This window comes from Mastigoproctus giganteus, chromosome 13 (genome assembly GCF_048544385.1).
Source record: "Mastigoproctus giganteus isolate SK-2022 chromosome 13, ASM4854438v1, whole genome shotgun sequence".
Lineage (NCBI taxonomy): Eukaryota > Metazoa > Arthropoda > Arachnida > Uropygi > Thelyphonidae > Mastigoproctus > Mastigoproctus giganteus.
Window position 1 is genome coordinate 148,783,924 of NC_143587.1, and position 16,108 is coordinate 148,800,031.

The following is a 16,108-nucleotide window of genomic DNA, read 5'->3' on the forward strand; positions in this document are numbered from 1 at the left end:
AATGAGTATTTTGCATCTACATTCATAGAGGGAGGGAATGTCAGAGGTGAATTAAACTCTGGCAGTGATTTTGTAATAACTGAGAGGAAAGTGGAGGAGAAATTGTTGAAGGTTAACATAAAAAAAGGCAACCGGGTTGGATGTGATCTATCCAGCTATATTATGGGAGGCAGAAAAGTCAGCAAGCAAACCTGTAGTCATAATTATGAGAGCTTCCTTGGACTCAGGGGAGGTACCCATGGACTGGAGATGTGCAAATGTGACCCCAATTCACAAAGGAGGATCAAAGGGCGACACAAGTAATTTTTGACCTGTTAGTTTAACTTCTGTTCCAGGGAAATTAATGGAGGCACTGGTTAAAGAAGCACTGCAGTATCATCTAGACAAGACTTCAGTTATAGCTCGGACACAGCATGGTTTTGTTAAGGGGAAGTCTTGTGTGACCAATTTGATTGGATACTGTGATGTGGTCACAAAGGAACTGGATGCTGGCAATAACTTTGATATCATATATTTGTATCTTAGAAAGGCTTTTGATATTGTTGCACAAGAAAGACTGCTGCCGGAATTGGAGCAGTGTCGCATTGGAGGCAAATTGCTGCTATGGATAAAGGGATGGTTGATTGGGAGAAGACAGAGTGTGGTAATCAATGGACACTGCTCTTCGTGGACTAATGTTATTAGTGGAGTCCCTCAGGGCTGGGTCCATTGTTGTTTTCTGTATATATAAACTTATTGATGATGGTATATCAGGCTTAATGTCCACGTTTGCAGATGATACGAAGGTTGGCAGGGTTTTTAAGGACACTAATGACAGTATGCTGCTGCAACAGGATCTACAAAAGTTAAGTAGATGAGCTGAAAGGGGGCAAATGAAATTTAACATTGACAAATGTAAAGTACTACATATGGGAAGCAGTAACATCAGAGTAACATCAACTGTGTGGTACTACACTGACAGTGGTAGAGAATGAAAAGGACTTGGGGGTAATTGTGCAGGCAGATATGAAGTTCTCTGAGCAGTGCAGACGGGCAGCAAGAGTAGCTCATGGTGTCTTGTCAATGATATATAGGAATTTTTCTAGCAGGGATAAGGAGGTGATTATTCCCTTGTATAAGGCAATGTTCAGGCCACACCTTGAGTACTGTATACAGGTCTGGAGGCCTCATTTCAAGAAGGATGTAGAGCTGCTGGAATGAGTACAGAGAAAGGCAACAAGATTAATGAATGTTACGAGGGGTTGTTCTTACGAAGAAAGGCTTAATTTTTGCAGATTACAGTGTCTGGTGACTAAGCACCTGTGAGGTAATCTGATTGAGGTGTATAAAGCCTTGAATGGTTTGATAATGCTCAATGGTGATGGGATTATTCCTCTTGCTCAGAATAATCACCATGAGAGGGCATAAATTGAAATTGAGGAAAGATAGTTGTAGGGTAGATCTGCAGAAGTTTGCCTTTAGCCAGTGTGTAGTTGATTGGTGGAACAGGCTTCCATCTTTTATTGTAGAAATTAATAGCCTAAATAAATTTAGGGCTGAGCTGAACAGGTATTTGGAATGAACAGATGGGTGAAATGGGAGCGGGGTTTTTTTTTTTTTTTTGGCTGGTGCTGCATAAGCTTGCTTTCTTGCATCGTATTCCTCTACTAATGCTAATGCTATTAGTGAAGAAGTTAATGACAGAGAGCTACCTACCATTACTGACAAGGAGTGATTAGAGAGAAAATTGGCTACCTAATTGTTAAAAACTGCCATTCCATAAAAAGGGAGGGAGCTTGTTTAGAAAATCTTTATTTCAAACACTCTCTTAGAAATATCAAGAGCAACTGCTTGAGTTTCACTAGACTTTTTGATGTAATTTGTCAAAAGAAGTGTAACATAAAAAAATATATCCTAGTGGATTGACACTGAAATCCATACTGGTGATCAATTATCAGTGGAAGGTTTTGAGTTAAAGAGTTGGTTGTTGCTGGATTTCTCTGTTATTAAACAGTAGAGGCAAGTACAATGAGTCAAAGGGAGGGATTTATCTTTTTTTAGGGAAAGGCTTGATATTGGCAAATTTTCATGCAGAAAGAAAAATACGCAGAATAAGAAAGCGAAAAAAAGTGTGAGAAAAACAGGAACCAGCTTGGGTGTACAAGTTTTGAGAACCAATGGAGATATGCCATCAGGACCCAGAGTTTTCTTGGCATCAAGATTGATCAAATGTTAATATCTTTCTGTTGAAAACCATGAGAAGAATTGGGCTCCTAGTGTGAACATAAGTAAGAATTCTTTGCATTCCTAGCAAAGATTTCACATAACATGCCTTAGTCTCCCCCCATTAACTTGATTACAGACTAGTTTGCATTTAGTGTAGGTTTTTATGTCCCCCAATAATTTATAATTATCTTTTTTTCTGCTTCTCTGCCACTAGTCTTATCAGTTCATATGACATTCATTTAAGTCTGAACCCTAACAATATCTCTTAAATAAATCTTTATTTCTAAAATTATCATATTGATAAAAGAGATACTGGAATATATAAATAAAAAAAAAAAAGCTTGATAGCTTCTACAGTTACTCAAACCCTGAATGCTTTCCACATAGAATTTGCAGTTGGCAACATGAGTTGGTTCCACTGAAAATCATTTAAAAGTTTTTAAGACTGTTGTCACCTTTATAAAAGCATATTCCTGCCCCTCTACCCTTTATAAAACTTACACTTAAAGTAAATCCCACATCAGGGGATTTATGATCCCTAACACCAAGTGGTTCCTTTATCTGGAGATTCTTAATACGTGAAGAGTCACTGCCAATAATCACTTAAAAAACTGTTTTCTTTTCTTGCTTTGCTAACATGTTGGTGCAGAAAACAGTCATTCAATGCATCTATCACACAGTAGCAGATAAAGGCTCTTCTATTGTGTGAACAACCAACACCAGCTCACAAGTTCCAGTCAGTATCTGGAAAGTTAAAATATCCTTTTTTTCTAAGACATTGATTTATTGGCCATTCTTTTTGTGTGTATAATTGTTCAGTGTGCTCATCACAATCATTTGGCCTATAACATACTCCTACTTGCAATTTTGTTTTCCCTGTGCCTACACTGAAAATTGACTCACCATTATTCTGGCCATTCTTTTCATATAAATGCACTGCCTTAGATTCTATGTGATTCTTAACTAAGTACATAACTCCTCCCCATCCTTTTGTCCCATGTGTACTCACCATATTCAAATTCTTCATTCCTCATAGTATCCAAGTGGCACCATGTTTCTGATATTCCTGCAACATCTGCATTCTTAGTCATCAGATTTATTTACTATTCTCTCAGCATTAATATAGCACGTATGTGTGTGTGTGGCTGTTTTTGCACTTGGTAACCCTAAAAATACTGATATATTTTCCTTTTTCTGTGAGGAATCCCTGCAGACTTAGTAATTCATGTTCCAATAGAAGCAATGCTAAAATAAATTTTCTCTGCTTTTGGCTGCCATTAAACTATTAGTGTATATTAATATACCATTTTGTTTTTTGTTTCATGAAATCAGCTTATTTTCATTTCTGAAGTATTTACACTGATGACTATTTTAAATTGAAATAAAGACAAGGAACAACTTTCCTATTTGAAAAAGAAAAAGCTCTTAATTAGGGAAAATTAAATTTAGACACGAAATTTAAATTGTAATACTTATTCTAATTTTAACATCAAATTCAAAAATTAACCCAAATATGCAAAAAAAGGTCCAGATGACAAACATTCTAAATACAAAAATAAGCGAGATACATACTATTGCCTTTTAAATGAAATGCATGTGCATGTAATTTTTTTCCCCATGCTATATTTTATTAAAGTGTTGAGTGTTGTGATAAATTATTTAATTATTGTGATAAGTAATTTAATTATACTTTTTTGTTAGTAATAAATATATTTTGACCAAGATAACCTGTTTCAAACATTTAGTATAAATACTTTTTTGTATTGTAGTATGATAAATACATTTTATTTGTTTCATTGTGAACAAAAAAAAGAAGCCTTTGACTTAAGTGAACTACTTGATGAGGATTATTTTATATTTACTAACTCTCACATTTGTCATAGAAATAGTTTACAAGGAAGAAATACAAAAGTAGCATTGGTATTAATTCAAGAAAGAGGTCCCCATTTAGGAAGTAAGTAATTTCATTACTTCAGTAATTTACTGTCTGTGTATATTAATACTACTTTGTATTAATAATATTAATATTCTTTTACTCTGTTGTTTACTTTATTCTGTATTGTATCATCAGGATTATCTGGAATAAAGGTGAATTTCACTAGGGTAGTGAAATGTTCAGTTGTTTTTAAAAAAGAAATACTTTTGATTATGTGTTTCAGTTTATAATGTGTGTGCAAACTAGAAAAGGTTGTTCACTAAACTATTTTAGTATTTTGGGGTTTATTGATAGTTCCATAACTGCTAATTTACTATGACTGCCACGTGAACTGTCTTAGTTTGATAGCCAATAAGTGAAGTCATCAGATCAATACATGAGCTGGTATCAGCTCTTGTATTGGTCTGATGATATGATCCAGCAAAGTTTACAAGCACTTAATAAAGTAACTTTGAAGTATTCATGTCGTACAAGAGTACTGTCATTCCCAAATTACATATATTCAAGTACAGGCAACCCCCATATAACATGGTACTTTTACAACACGATTTTGCTCTAACATGATTGATAAATTGCTGCAATCCTTGCCCAATATGGTACTTATATAACATGGTTAGAGAATTGCTGCAAACCTCGCATAACAAGGTATTTTTAAGCTTTTGGTGGGGGAAACCCTGCTATTACGTTGGATATAATTTTTCAACGTTTCCATTCTTTTTTGTGAATCCCTGCTTTTGGCTTGCTGGTCGTTATGCAAAAAAAAAAAAAGGGGGAAAATTCCCATGTTAGGTTCTGTGCTATTGAACGTGTGGAAAAAAATCTAGATTTAATAGTTTTATTACTATTTGATAATGTGCCAGGCCATCCGAAAGATTTAAGTCATCCAAACATTGAAGTAATATTTCTACCACCTAATACAACTTTAATTTACCTTTAAACTCATTATATCAGAAAATTATTACAATGGATTTTGGGAAAAAATGATTCCGAATCTATTGAAGTGATGGAGGCATAGAAACATTTTTCAATTGTGGACTGTATCGGAATCATAGCCTTATCGCTCAAAGTAAAACTAACCATCAACATTAACTGAGTGTTGGAAAAATGTATGGCCAGAGTCAGTTCATTTAGGAAATATGGTTGAACCGGCAGAAAACATAATCAGTGTGATAGTACAACTTGCTAAGCCGGTAGGAGGGGAAGGTTTTGATGATGTGACTACTGAAGATGTTCAATAATTATTGGTAGAAAAAGAGGCTGGCAAAGCAGATTTGGTGGAAATGGCATTGGTGGTAAACCAAATCAATTCAGAGGATGATAGCGCAGATGAAAATTCTGAACCCCGGGGGCTCACATCTGGTGAGTATGGGCTTGGCACACCCAGGGTCCTGAGCTGGATATCATCATTCTTCTCTTTCCTGGTGATTCCCTTCTACTTTTGACTCTCTCTCTCTCTCTCTCTCTCTCTCTCTCTCTCTCTCTCAGGGTTACTCGGGAACTTTTTTTTTTTATTTTTTTTTCCTGGTGCAGCATAAGCCTCAGGCTTCCTTGCATCATATGGATATTAATAATAATAATAAAAATAATAAAGTTCCAACTTTTACAAAAAGCATATGGGAAGGCATGAACTTAGCCGAGTAATTAGAATCTTATTTTTTGTATGCAGATCCTTTGACTGAATGGAGCACAAAAGGGAGCTTCAAAAATGCTTTGCTCAATACCATGAAATTTACAAAGATCTATCCAGCAAAAGCAAACAAACCAGATTACTGATTTTTTAGAGAGAACAGAAGATACATGAAATCTAGATGCTGCAGAAGAAAGTTCAGAAGGTATTCTGCTTCTGCAACTGAGAAAACCTTCTTGTTTGGTTGTGCTTTGCAGTGATGAAGAGGAAGAAACTTAAATGAACGTACATTATCTGACATATATGTATCACAGTTTGTAAGGCGTTGGTTCAATTATTACTATTTTTAATAAAAATTGTTTCCAATAGTCATAAAAAAAAATGGTGTATTTTTTGTTAGCTTTTGGAATGTAACCCCTTTTTTGTACTGTTTCTTAGCCCTGTATAACACAGTTTCACACTACACGAGATTGTATAGGAACCTATCTACCGTGTTATACGAAGGTTACCTGTATAGTGTTCTGTTTTCCTTAATCAGCAAGAATTGGATGATTTGCATGACTTGGGTCTAACCAGATCCAATTCAGAGCTCCTGACATCTTGTTTGAAAGAGTGGAAACTATTGGATCCCAGACCTCCACATAAAAACATCACTTATATATGTTTTTGCATTGTTGCAGAATCCCTATTGTTTTGATATGATTGGTCTTTATGAATAATTTGATTTTAGTTACAATTCAAGTAAAAGTTTGCAAGGTGTGTTAGTTCATAGTGGGAATTTACACTTATTGATTCCTGGTATGCACTCTGTTCATAAATAAACAAAACTGGAAGTGTGGAGCATGTCTCAGAACATCACACACATGACCAGTCTGTGAGGACTTTAAGATGCTGGATTTAGCTAAGTTCCTTGCTTTCTCTGCTCCTGATAGAGCAGCACAGCAGAAGAGAATGGTCTACTAGAATTGAGCTTCAGCCTGCATACACAATGTAGTAAACACTATACTGTAGTATAATTTTATGCTGTACTATATAACTATACTGTATAACTTTGAAATTGTGCAAAAATTAAGTAAATCTTCAGAATAAGTATACCCAAATTCATAAAAAAAAAAGCCAAACATATGGTACATTGTTCCATTGATCTGTAAAATTCAAAATATGCTATAAATATTTCATTAAACACAAAATAGTATTAGTGTTAGCCATATAATACAAGAAAAGCAATAAGCTTTTGTTGCTCTGGCCAAAAAAAATAATAAATAAAAAAAATAATAATTAAAAAAGCATAATAATGATCAACAACAATAACAGAAGGATAAAATGTTGATAATAAATCAAAAATAATTAAAATACAAGGTCAGGTATATAAGTAATACACTGCAAGCTGTAAGATCTTTATAATCTGAAATATTGTAACCACACATAAAATACATAAAATACAATCTTTCAAACTTTATAAAAATATCGCTCAAAGTAAGAATCACCACACTCTCTGCATTTTCTCTAGCAGTCTTTGCAGGCACTTTGGTAAACAGGAGGCTAATGTTTACACCAATGTTTAATGTCAGAAAAGAGTTCCATATAACCCCAGGGGCTCACAGCTGGTGGGTATGTGCTTGGCATAACCAGGGTCCTGAGCTAGATATCATCATTCTTCTCTTTCTTGGTGATTCCCTTCTCTCTCTCTCTCTCTCTCTCTCTCTCTCTCTCTCTCTCTCTCTCTCTCTCTCTCTCTCTCTCTCTCTCTCAGGGTAACTTGGGAATCTTTTTTGGCTGGTGCAGCATAAGCCTCAGGCTTCCTTGCTCCATATGGCTAATAATAATAGTGAAATCCTCCAATCAGGGAGAAATAGAAAATACATCGCAAAGGAGCCTGGAATGTCAGATGACACATGTTGACGATGACACCTGGGCTCAAAAATGATTCAGCATATCACAGGGGGATGCAAGGTGATCACCCAGACTGAGTACACTTGTAGACACGACCACGTAGCCAGGATAATACATCAGAAGCTAGCGAGGAAATACCTGTTGACCAAAGAAAGTGTACCATACTACAAGTACGAACCCCAGGCAGTACTAGAGACCCCAACCCGCAAGTTATACTGGGACTGCGCCATAATAATGGATAAGACCATCCTGCACAACAGACCGAACACAACCCTTGTGGACAAGATGGAAAAGGGTACCTACCTGATTGACATAGCTGCTCCCAACACTAGCAATGTCCGGAAAACCCATGAGGAGCCGACCGGGCTAGCTGGGTGGGTAAAGTACCTGCCTAGCAACCCAAAGGTCACGGGTTTAAATCCCGCCTTGGGCTTGAATCAAAGTACTGCAAAAACCTTGGGAGGTGCATTATGGCCACAGAAGCCGATGCACCAACTACAAAAAAAAAAAAAAAAAAAACCCATGAGGAAAAAATTAGAAAGTACACGAACCTGAGATAAGAGGTCAAGGAGATGTGGCATATACAAGAAGTAATGACCATCCCTGTTATCGTGTCAACCACTGGTATGGTGTCAAAGACCTTACCTAGCAGCCTAGCAGCAATAGGTCTCACAGAGAACAACTACAAGGAACTCCAGAAAGTCGCAATCCTGAACACCTGTAGGATAGTCAGAGTTCCTCGACCAACAGTAACACCAGACATAACCATTCTGTGTACTTGGTAGCAATACCTGTCACTGAGTGGAATCCCCCAATCAGGGAGAAATGATATAAGAGCAACAACAACAATAATAATATCACTGTTAACCTTACCATGCAGGTATACCTTCAGTCTACTAAACAAAAAAAAAAAAATCTCATTGGGGTGTGGTCAGTGCTATAAGGTGGGTGAGGCATTATGCTCCATCCCACATGGGTGATTTCCAATAGTGCCATCTGTGTTGTGTGTGGTCTTGTATTATCCTAATGAAATTTAATATCCTGCTGATTCAGTTCAGGTCTTTTGTCTTTCAGAGCTCATTTAAGCTTTTGCAGGGACAAGCAGTGTCTTTCTTTGTTGATGTTGCTCCACTTTCCAAGAAATCGATAAAAATGGTTCTTTTTTGATCCCAGAAGAAGGTGGGCCCCATAAGTTTTGTTAATGATTTAGAAGTTTTAGTTTTTTAATAGATGATGTAGGGTGTGCTAATTTCATGGATTGTCATTTGGTTTGTGAGCTGTAATGAAAGAGCCATGTTTCATCGCATGTGATGACTCCTGTAAAGCACTCGGGACCATCAGCACCAAACTCTCCAGACCTTCATAGATTTCTTTCCTTGCAGCCATCATCTCTCATGAGCAGCTTAGGCACCCACTGAGAACAGATTTTTCTGTACCCTAGTTGTTGATGGTCAAAACACTTACCTTTGACATTTTTGCAGTATCCATCGCTTGTCTGGTAGTCATGCACTTGTCATTTGAATGAGCTGATCAACAAGTTCTTTGTTTTCACTGCTTGTTACAGACGTTTGTCTTCCAGCTCTTGCTATGTTCTTGATGTTGAAATCGCCCTCTCTTCAATTGTGCATTCCATATAGACTGCAGGAGTTTTTGATGGATAGGTGTTGTCAATTGATCACCCGATTTGACAGGAACTCCATTGGCACACTGTACCGGAAACAGCTGCCACTTTGTCTTTCCATATCTTTAGATCTAAAAACATCAGAAAAATTATAGGTGTGTTAATGGGTAATTGATAGTACAACATAAATTCTTTTCTTCTCTTTTTTTGCACACACACGTGAGTAATTCTGCATTACTTATCGAACTGCCCTTGTATAAAGGAAGATATAGAATAATAAACAAAATTATGATATGGGCATTCTCATGCGATAGATGAGGTGATGCAGTCTGTCCTCTTAGTGGGTCGAAAGAACACAGCCATTTGAAGTGCACTGTACTCTTATGTGCCCAAACTGCAAAGAAAATCATCCAGCCTTTTCAATTACAAGGTAGAAAACAAGATAATTTATCTGAAAGTATGAAAACAAATCTTAGCAAGTATGCTTGTACTCTCGTATCAGCTGCTTTCAAAGGCTACAGAACAATTGCCATTCAAACAGATGTCTTAGTTGCCCGAACATATATCTGGCCACCTGAGTGTGATCAGATCTCACCCATCAAAACAAATACATGCTCAGACACAGCCCATTTGTATTTGGTGCTTGATTAAGTAATTAATTGCTAATTAATGAATATTATTTAGCAATTAATTAACACTTATTTGATTACTAATTAGTTATTAAGTAATTAATTACTTTATTAGTTACTTCATTAAGTAACTAACACTCCAATCACTGTAGCACCAATCACTAACACTCCAATCACAGGAATTAACCAAACCAAAGCACACTATTTCTACGTGAATAAAACAATTGAATTGTGTTACTTGTAACATGGAAATAGATGATCAGTTGGAAGAAAGTGATGCAATATTGATGCTACATGCAGAAGATAACATGGATAATGGTCAATCTATATTCCCAAAGAAAGATAAGCCAAAATGGGAACAATATAAGGCCTACCTCTTTGAATAAGCAGTCAGATCATGCACCCAAGTCTAAAACCTGGGTAATCTAGAATATAATCCAATGAAATTGCTGTGGCTTATGCAGTTATATTGATGAGCTAGCAGTTGAAAAATATGATCCTGTTAATGTGTGTATCTACAGGAAACTTACCTAAACCCCTGGGTTAAGGTTGATAATAGTGAGATTTCGCTTTCACACTGTGAAGTTCTTTACATAAAAAAAATTAATTTTGACAGTTATCATGGTGCCGACTAAGAGAATAAGTGACAGCGGCACTAGTAAATCTACCAAGAAAAGGAAAGCGATTGATTTGGATTAGAAAATTAAACTAATAAGAATGTATGAAAATGGTGAAAGATTGACAAGTAACGCGCTGAATTCAGATTTGTCAATAATAATATAGTAGCAATTTTTTATTAGTCATTCCCGAGTTACGTAAAACTCGACGAAGTAAGAAGTTATGTCTTAGCTTACGTATGTCGAGGACTTCTGTATTTTTGGATTAACCGGGAAATCGATTATCCGGATTTGTTTTTTACCATCTATCCCGGAAATCGAGAGTCGACTGTACTTGGATTTTAGAAAAGCTTTTGATACTGTTGCACATGGAAGAATACTGTACAAGTTGGAGAAATATGGCATTAAGGACAAGTTTCTGCTATGGATAAAGGGATGGTTTAAGTGGGATAAGACAGAGAATTGTAATCAATGGATGCTGTTCCTCTTGGACTAATGTTATTAGTGCAGTACCCCAGGGATTCGTGTTGGGCCCAATATTGTTTTCGGTATTTATCAGTGGTATTGATGAAGGTATATCAGGCTTAATGTCCAAGTTTGCAGATGATACAAAGGTTGGTAGGGTTGTTAATGGTAGTAATAACAGTATGCTTTTGCAACAGGATCTATAAAAGTTGGGCAGATGTGCTGAGAGGTGGGAACTGAAGTTTAACATTGACAAATGCAAAGTACTGCATATGAGCAGCAGTAACCCCACAGTAAGCTACCAACTATGCAGCACTACGCTCATGGTAGTGGAGAATGAAAAATACCTGGGGTAATTGTGTAGTCAGATATGAAGTTTTCTAAGCATTTCAGATAGACTGCAAGAGTAGCTCATGGGGCCTTGTAAATGATATGCAGGAATTTTGCTAGCAGGGATAAGGAGGTGATTATCCCCTTGTAAAATTGATTATCCCCTTGATTATCCCCTCGAATACAGCATACAGGTCTGGAGGCCTCATTTTAGGAAAGAAGTAGAGCTGCTAGACTGAGTACAGGGAAGGAGAACTCATTAGTGAGTGGAAGAAAGGGTTACTGTTATCAAGAAAGGCTTATGTTCTGCAAATTGCAGTGTCTGGAGGCTAGATACCTGTGAGGTGATCTGATTGAGGTGTATAAGGCCTTGAATGGTTTGAGCAAGTTCAGTGCTGAAGGGATTCTACCTCTTGCTCTGATTCTACACCTGAGGAAGCATAAATTCAAATTGAGGAAAGCCAGTTGTAGAATAGATGTGCAGAAATTCCCCTGTTGCCAGTGGATTGTTGATTGCTGGAACAAAATTCCATCTGTTGTTGTGGAATTTCACAGTGTAAATAAATAAATTCAATTCAAGTCTGAAAACTAGACAAACTTTTGGAGTGAATAGATGAGTAAAACAAGAAGAGTTTTTTTTTTTTTTTTTTTTTTTTTGCTGATGCTATATAAGCTTGCTTTTTTGCATATATGCCTCTACTAATGCTATACATCTGACTTATGACACAACTGATTCCTGCAAGTCATCATAGGAGTTGTAGTTGTGAGTTGAAGCACCTATTTTCATAGGAATAATGCTACTAATTGTTATGCTTCTGATCCATCAGCCAGATAATATATTTTTGCAAAAATGACCCTGCAGTATTGTACACTGGCCAATAGTCATTTAAATTACTTCATTCCAAGTTCCACATAATAAAAACATTTGATAAAGGAAATATTTACTGAAAGAATAAGAGACTTAAATAAAGCACAACAGGTTAAAAATTTAACATTTTAGGTAGCTTGTTATTAGTAATGTTACTTTTACTGCTGTCGAAGTGTTGGCCCAATTGAAGAACATTTTGAGGAAATTTGAATTTCTTCTTTCCACTTGTAAATTTCTCCATGATCACTATATATATATTGTACCACTAAATTTATTGAATTAGTGAATGTTTTTACTTGAGTGCAATTGAACTATTGCACTCAAGTAAAATATTCACTCCAATTTTAGACAGTACTTTGGCTTTCAAGATGCTATGGGGAGGATGAATTTGTGTCAACAGTCTCCACTTCAGATTAATCATCAGCAATTTGAATTTGAGCCGGTCTGTTTTCAAATTGCATCACTTCCGAAGATGATACTATTCGGTCTTAGAAATAAGTCATGTAATTATACACTGTTCAACAAAATTAACAGATCAAAATGTTTTCCATGAATATGGTATTGTGAACAGTGTCACCAAAGGCAAATATTTGATATTATATGCATCCTGGCATGCAAATTCAAATGGTGCACCATTGTCGTTTAGATGATTCTTTGAGATGGTAGGCCATTGGACAACTTAAAGCTGGGTAGTTGCAGGTGGAAGTGGCAAGTTTTCTTAAAGTGTCATGCAGCGTTGACTTGACACTATGGAATCAGTTTCAGGAAACAGGAATCATTACAACAAGAGCTGGCCATGGTTGCCTGAGGACTGTGTCACCAGAACAGACTGCTGTCTGGCTCTAACAGCAAGACGCAACCCTACAATGTCCAGTTATTAACTCTCTTGAGGTTGCTGCAGCCACAGGTGAAAACATTTTCAACCAGACTGTGTTAAGAAGGCTCAGTTCATGTGGACTCTATGCAAGGAAGCAAGTGGCTTGTATCCTATTAACCCCCAAACCACTGCAGAACTCATTGAAATTGGTGCCATGAACATGTGACTTGGACCCCCCTGACAAATGGGGTACAGTTCTGTTCTCTGACGAGGCCCATTTTAGCTTACAAACAGATTCTAGACATTTCATCTGGAGACAATGAGGAATGCGGTACCATCTCTTCAACATCAGAGAAAGGGGCACTTGTGGAGGCAGTGTTCTCGTCTGCTATGGAATAATGATCAATGGGCACAACTCTCTTCATGTTTTTGAATGGGGTACCGTAACTGTGCAGTGGTACCGAGAACAGATCCTTGAACCCATGTGTGTGACTGTTTAGGGGTGTGGTTGGCCCAGATTTTCTTTTCATGCATGCTAATGCCACTGCGCATGCAACTCAAGTGATGGAGGAATATCTTGAAATTGAAGATATCCAGCAACTGCCGTGTCCAACACAACCACCAGACTTAAATCTGATCAAACACGTGTGGGATGCATTTGTGTGTCACATCGCATGCTGGCAGCTAACTCCTCGTTTTTGCGGGTGGAAGAATGAGATTTATTGCCACAGAATCTTATAGACACCCTTATATCAAGCATGGTTCACTGCTGTCAGGCCTGTTTAGCCATTGGAGGGGATCATATGCTGTACTGATGTCATGTTACCATATTTTTGAGCATCTTATATTGACTTCTGTAATGTGGCCTTTTTGGTAATTCTTATACAACTCCTATAAATGTTCCTTATACCTGGCCGAAGTTTTTCATCGTTATTCTGTGGTACACCCCATACCAAATTTTGTCCCGTGTCATCACAGGCTGCACGAGTTACACCATGTTTCTATGTAATCTGTTAATCATGTGCCAAGTCATCTAGTGAGTATGGACTTGGCACACCCAGGGTCCTGAGCTTGGATATTATCATTCTTCTTTTTCTTGGTGATTCCCTTCTACTTCTCTCTCTCTCTCTCTCTCTCAGGGTAATTCAGAATTTTTTTTTTTTTTTTTTTTTTTGCCTGTGCAGCATAAGCTTCAGGCTTCCTTGCATCATAAGGCTATTAATAATAATAATAAAGGGGCGTGATGGACCCGGGTTCGAATCCCACCTTGGTGGAAGCGAGCATGGCTCTATTACTGGGAGACCGATATAATAATAATATATAAAAAAAAAAAAAAATAATAATAAAAAAATAACATCGCGAAAGTTACTCCATTGGACTTATCTTCCCCAAGGTTGGAGTGACGGCTGAGGCAGATAGTGGTGTCATCCGGTGTCACTCGCAAGAACTAAAAAACAAAACCACTGGACATAAGCCGAAGCTAAACAAGTTCACATTCATAGATGGATGATGTCGCAAAGAAATGTTATTCATACTGCATTGAGTGTGGCACAGGATAAAGTCACTCGTGTTCAGGCCTTAGGTAGAGGGGTTGGCTCGAAAAGTTAGAGCCAGTCTCCCGAGAAAGACAGTGGAGCAAGTGCCGCTGCTCCCCGTAAGGCTACCACAAGAAAAAGGCAAGACCATCCAGCCCCACCAACTGGAAGTGCTTCCTGTTCAACTGCACTAGTAACCACCCAGGAAGGAAGAAAATGGCAGCGCATGAAGTGGAGCATTGAAATGAATACGTACATCATGCAAGCATACTACGAAATTACCAGGCTAGAGATTGATATGACAATGTACAGCTCATGACTACATACTGTACATACTGCATCGAGTGTGGTGCAGGATAAAGTCACTCATGTTCAGGCCTTAGGCAGAAGCTCAAAGTTAGAGCCAGTCTCCTGAGCAAGACAGTGGAGCAGGTGGCCCCCGTAAGGCTACCACACTTTCCTGCTTTCTCATCTTCACTCAGAAAACTGAGTGAAGATGAGAAAGCAGGAAATGGACCACCCGAGTAGAAGACGATCGAGGAGTTCTGGGGAAATATCTGGAGCAGTGAAGTAAGACATAACAGCAGAGCATCCTGGATGGAAGTAGAACAGAAGAAAATCAAGGACATACAAGAGATGAGAGAGTGGGAAATTCGAGAAGAAGTAAAACAGTCGATCAGGAACGCCCACAACTGGTGAAGCCCAGGAATTGATAACATCCACAACTACTGGTACAAGAATCTGCACACACAAGCACCTAGCAGAGCAGTTCACTTGAATAATAAGGCACCCGGAGACAATCCTGAAGTTTCTCACTGAAGGAGTCACATATCTGAAGCCTAAAGACTGAAACCTGGCAAAATACAGGCCAATCACCTGCCTCCCAATGATGTAAAAGGTCCTGACCAGCTGCATAACCAAGAAGATATCAGACCACTTAGAGAGAGTCAGAACATAATGGCCGAACATCAGAAAGGATGCAAGCGGTGGAGCAATTAACCTATAGATGCCACAGTTATGGAACCTTTCAGGGAGATGCTCTGAGCCCACTGTGGCTCTGTTTAGCACTAAACCCGCTATCCATCATGCTTAATGGCAGCAAGTATGGATATAACCTCAAAGAAAGAAGAAAGAACCTGTACACTCTCACCCACCTGATGTACATGGATGACATCAAGCTCTACGCGGCAACCGAGAAGTAACTCCAGCAACTACTCCGGATCACCCAAGAATTCATCAAGGCCATCTGGATGGAATTTGATCTAGACAAATGCAAGACCCACACAGTGCACCAGGGAAAATTAGTTGGCTGAAACTACCAGCTGCTGACTGGTAAAGAGATTAAAGCTATGACAGAAGGAGAGACCTACAAATACCTAGGAATGATGCAGGCTCAGCAGTTAGAGCACAAGGAAATCAAGAAGTGCCTGATCAAAAATTATCATCAGAAACTCAGAAGCCTGCTGAAAGCAAAATTGAACGGAGGGAACACAGTTAAACCCATAAACACCTATGCAGCTCCAGTACAAACATACACCTTCGGGTTTATAGATTGGACTAACACC

At 37.9% G+C, this 16,108-nt stretch overlaps 1 protein-coding gene across 3 annotated transcripts in view; it reads left to right on the plus strand.

Annotated features, from left to right (window-relative positions):
* LOC150076514 (trafficking protein particle complex subunit 11-like) overlaps positions 1-16,108 on the plus strand; it is a gene marked incomplete at its 3' end in the record, with an annotated part of 510,629 nt that overhangs the window by 97,704 nt on the left and 396,817 nt on the right. For all 3 annotated transcript variants that reach the window (XM_090388020.1, XM_090388018.1, XM_090388019.1), the window contains 1 exon segment: positions 4,089-4,159. In XM_090388020.1, coding sequence (XP_090244146.1) covers positions 4,089-4,159 — 71 coding nt within the window.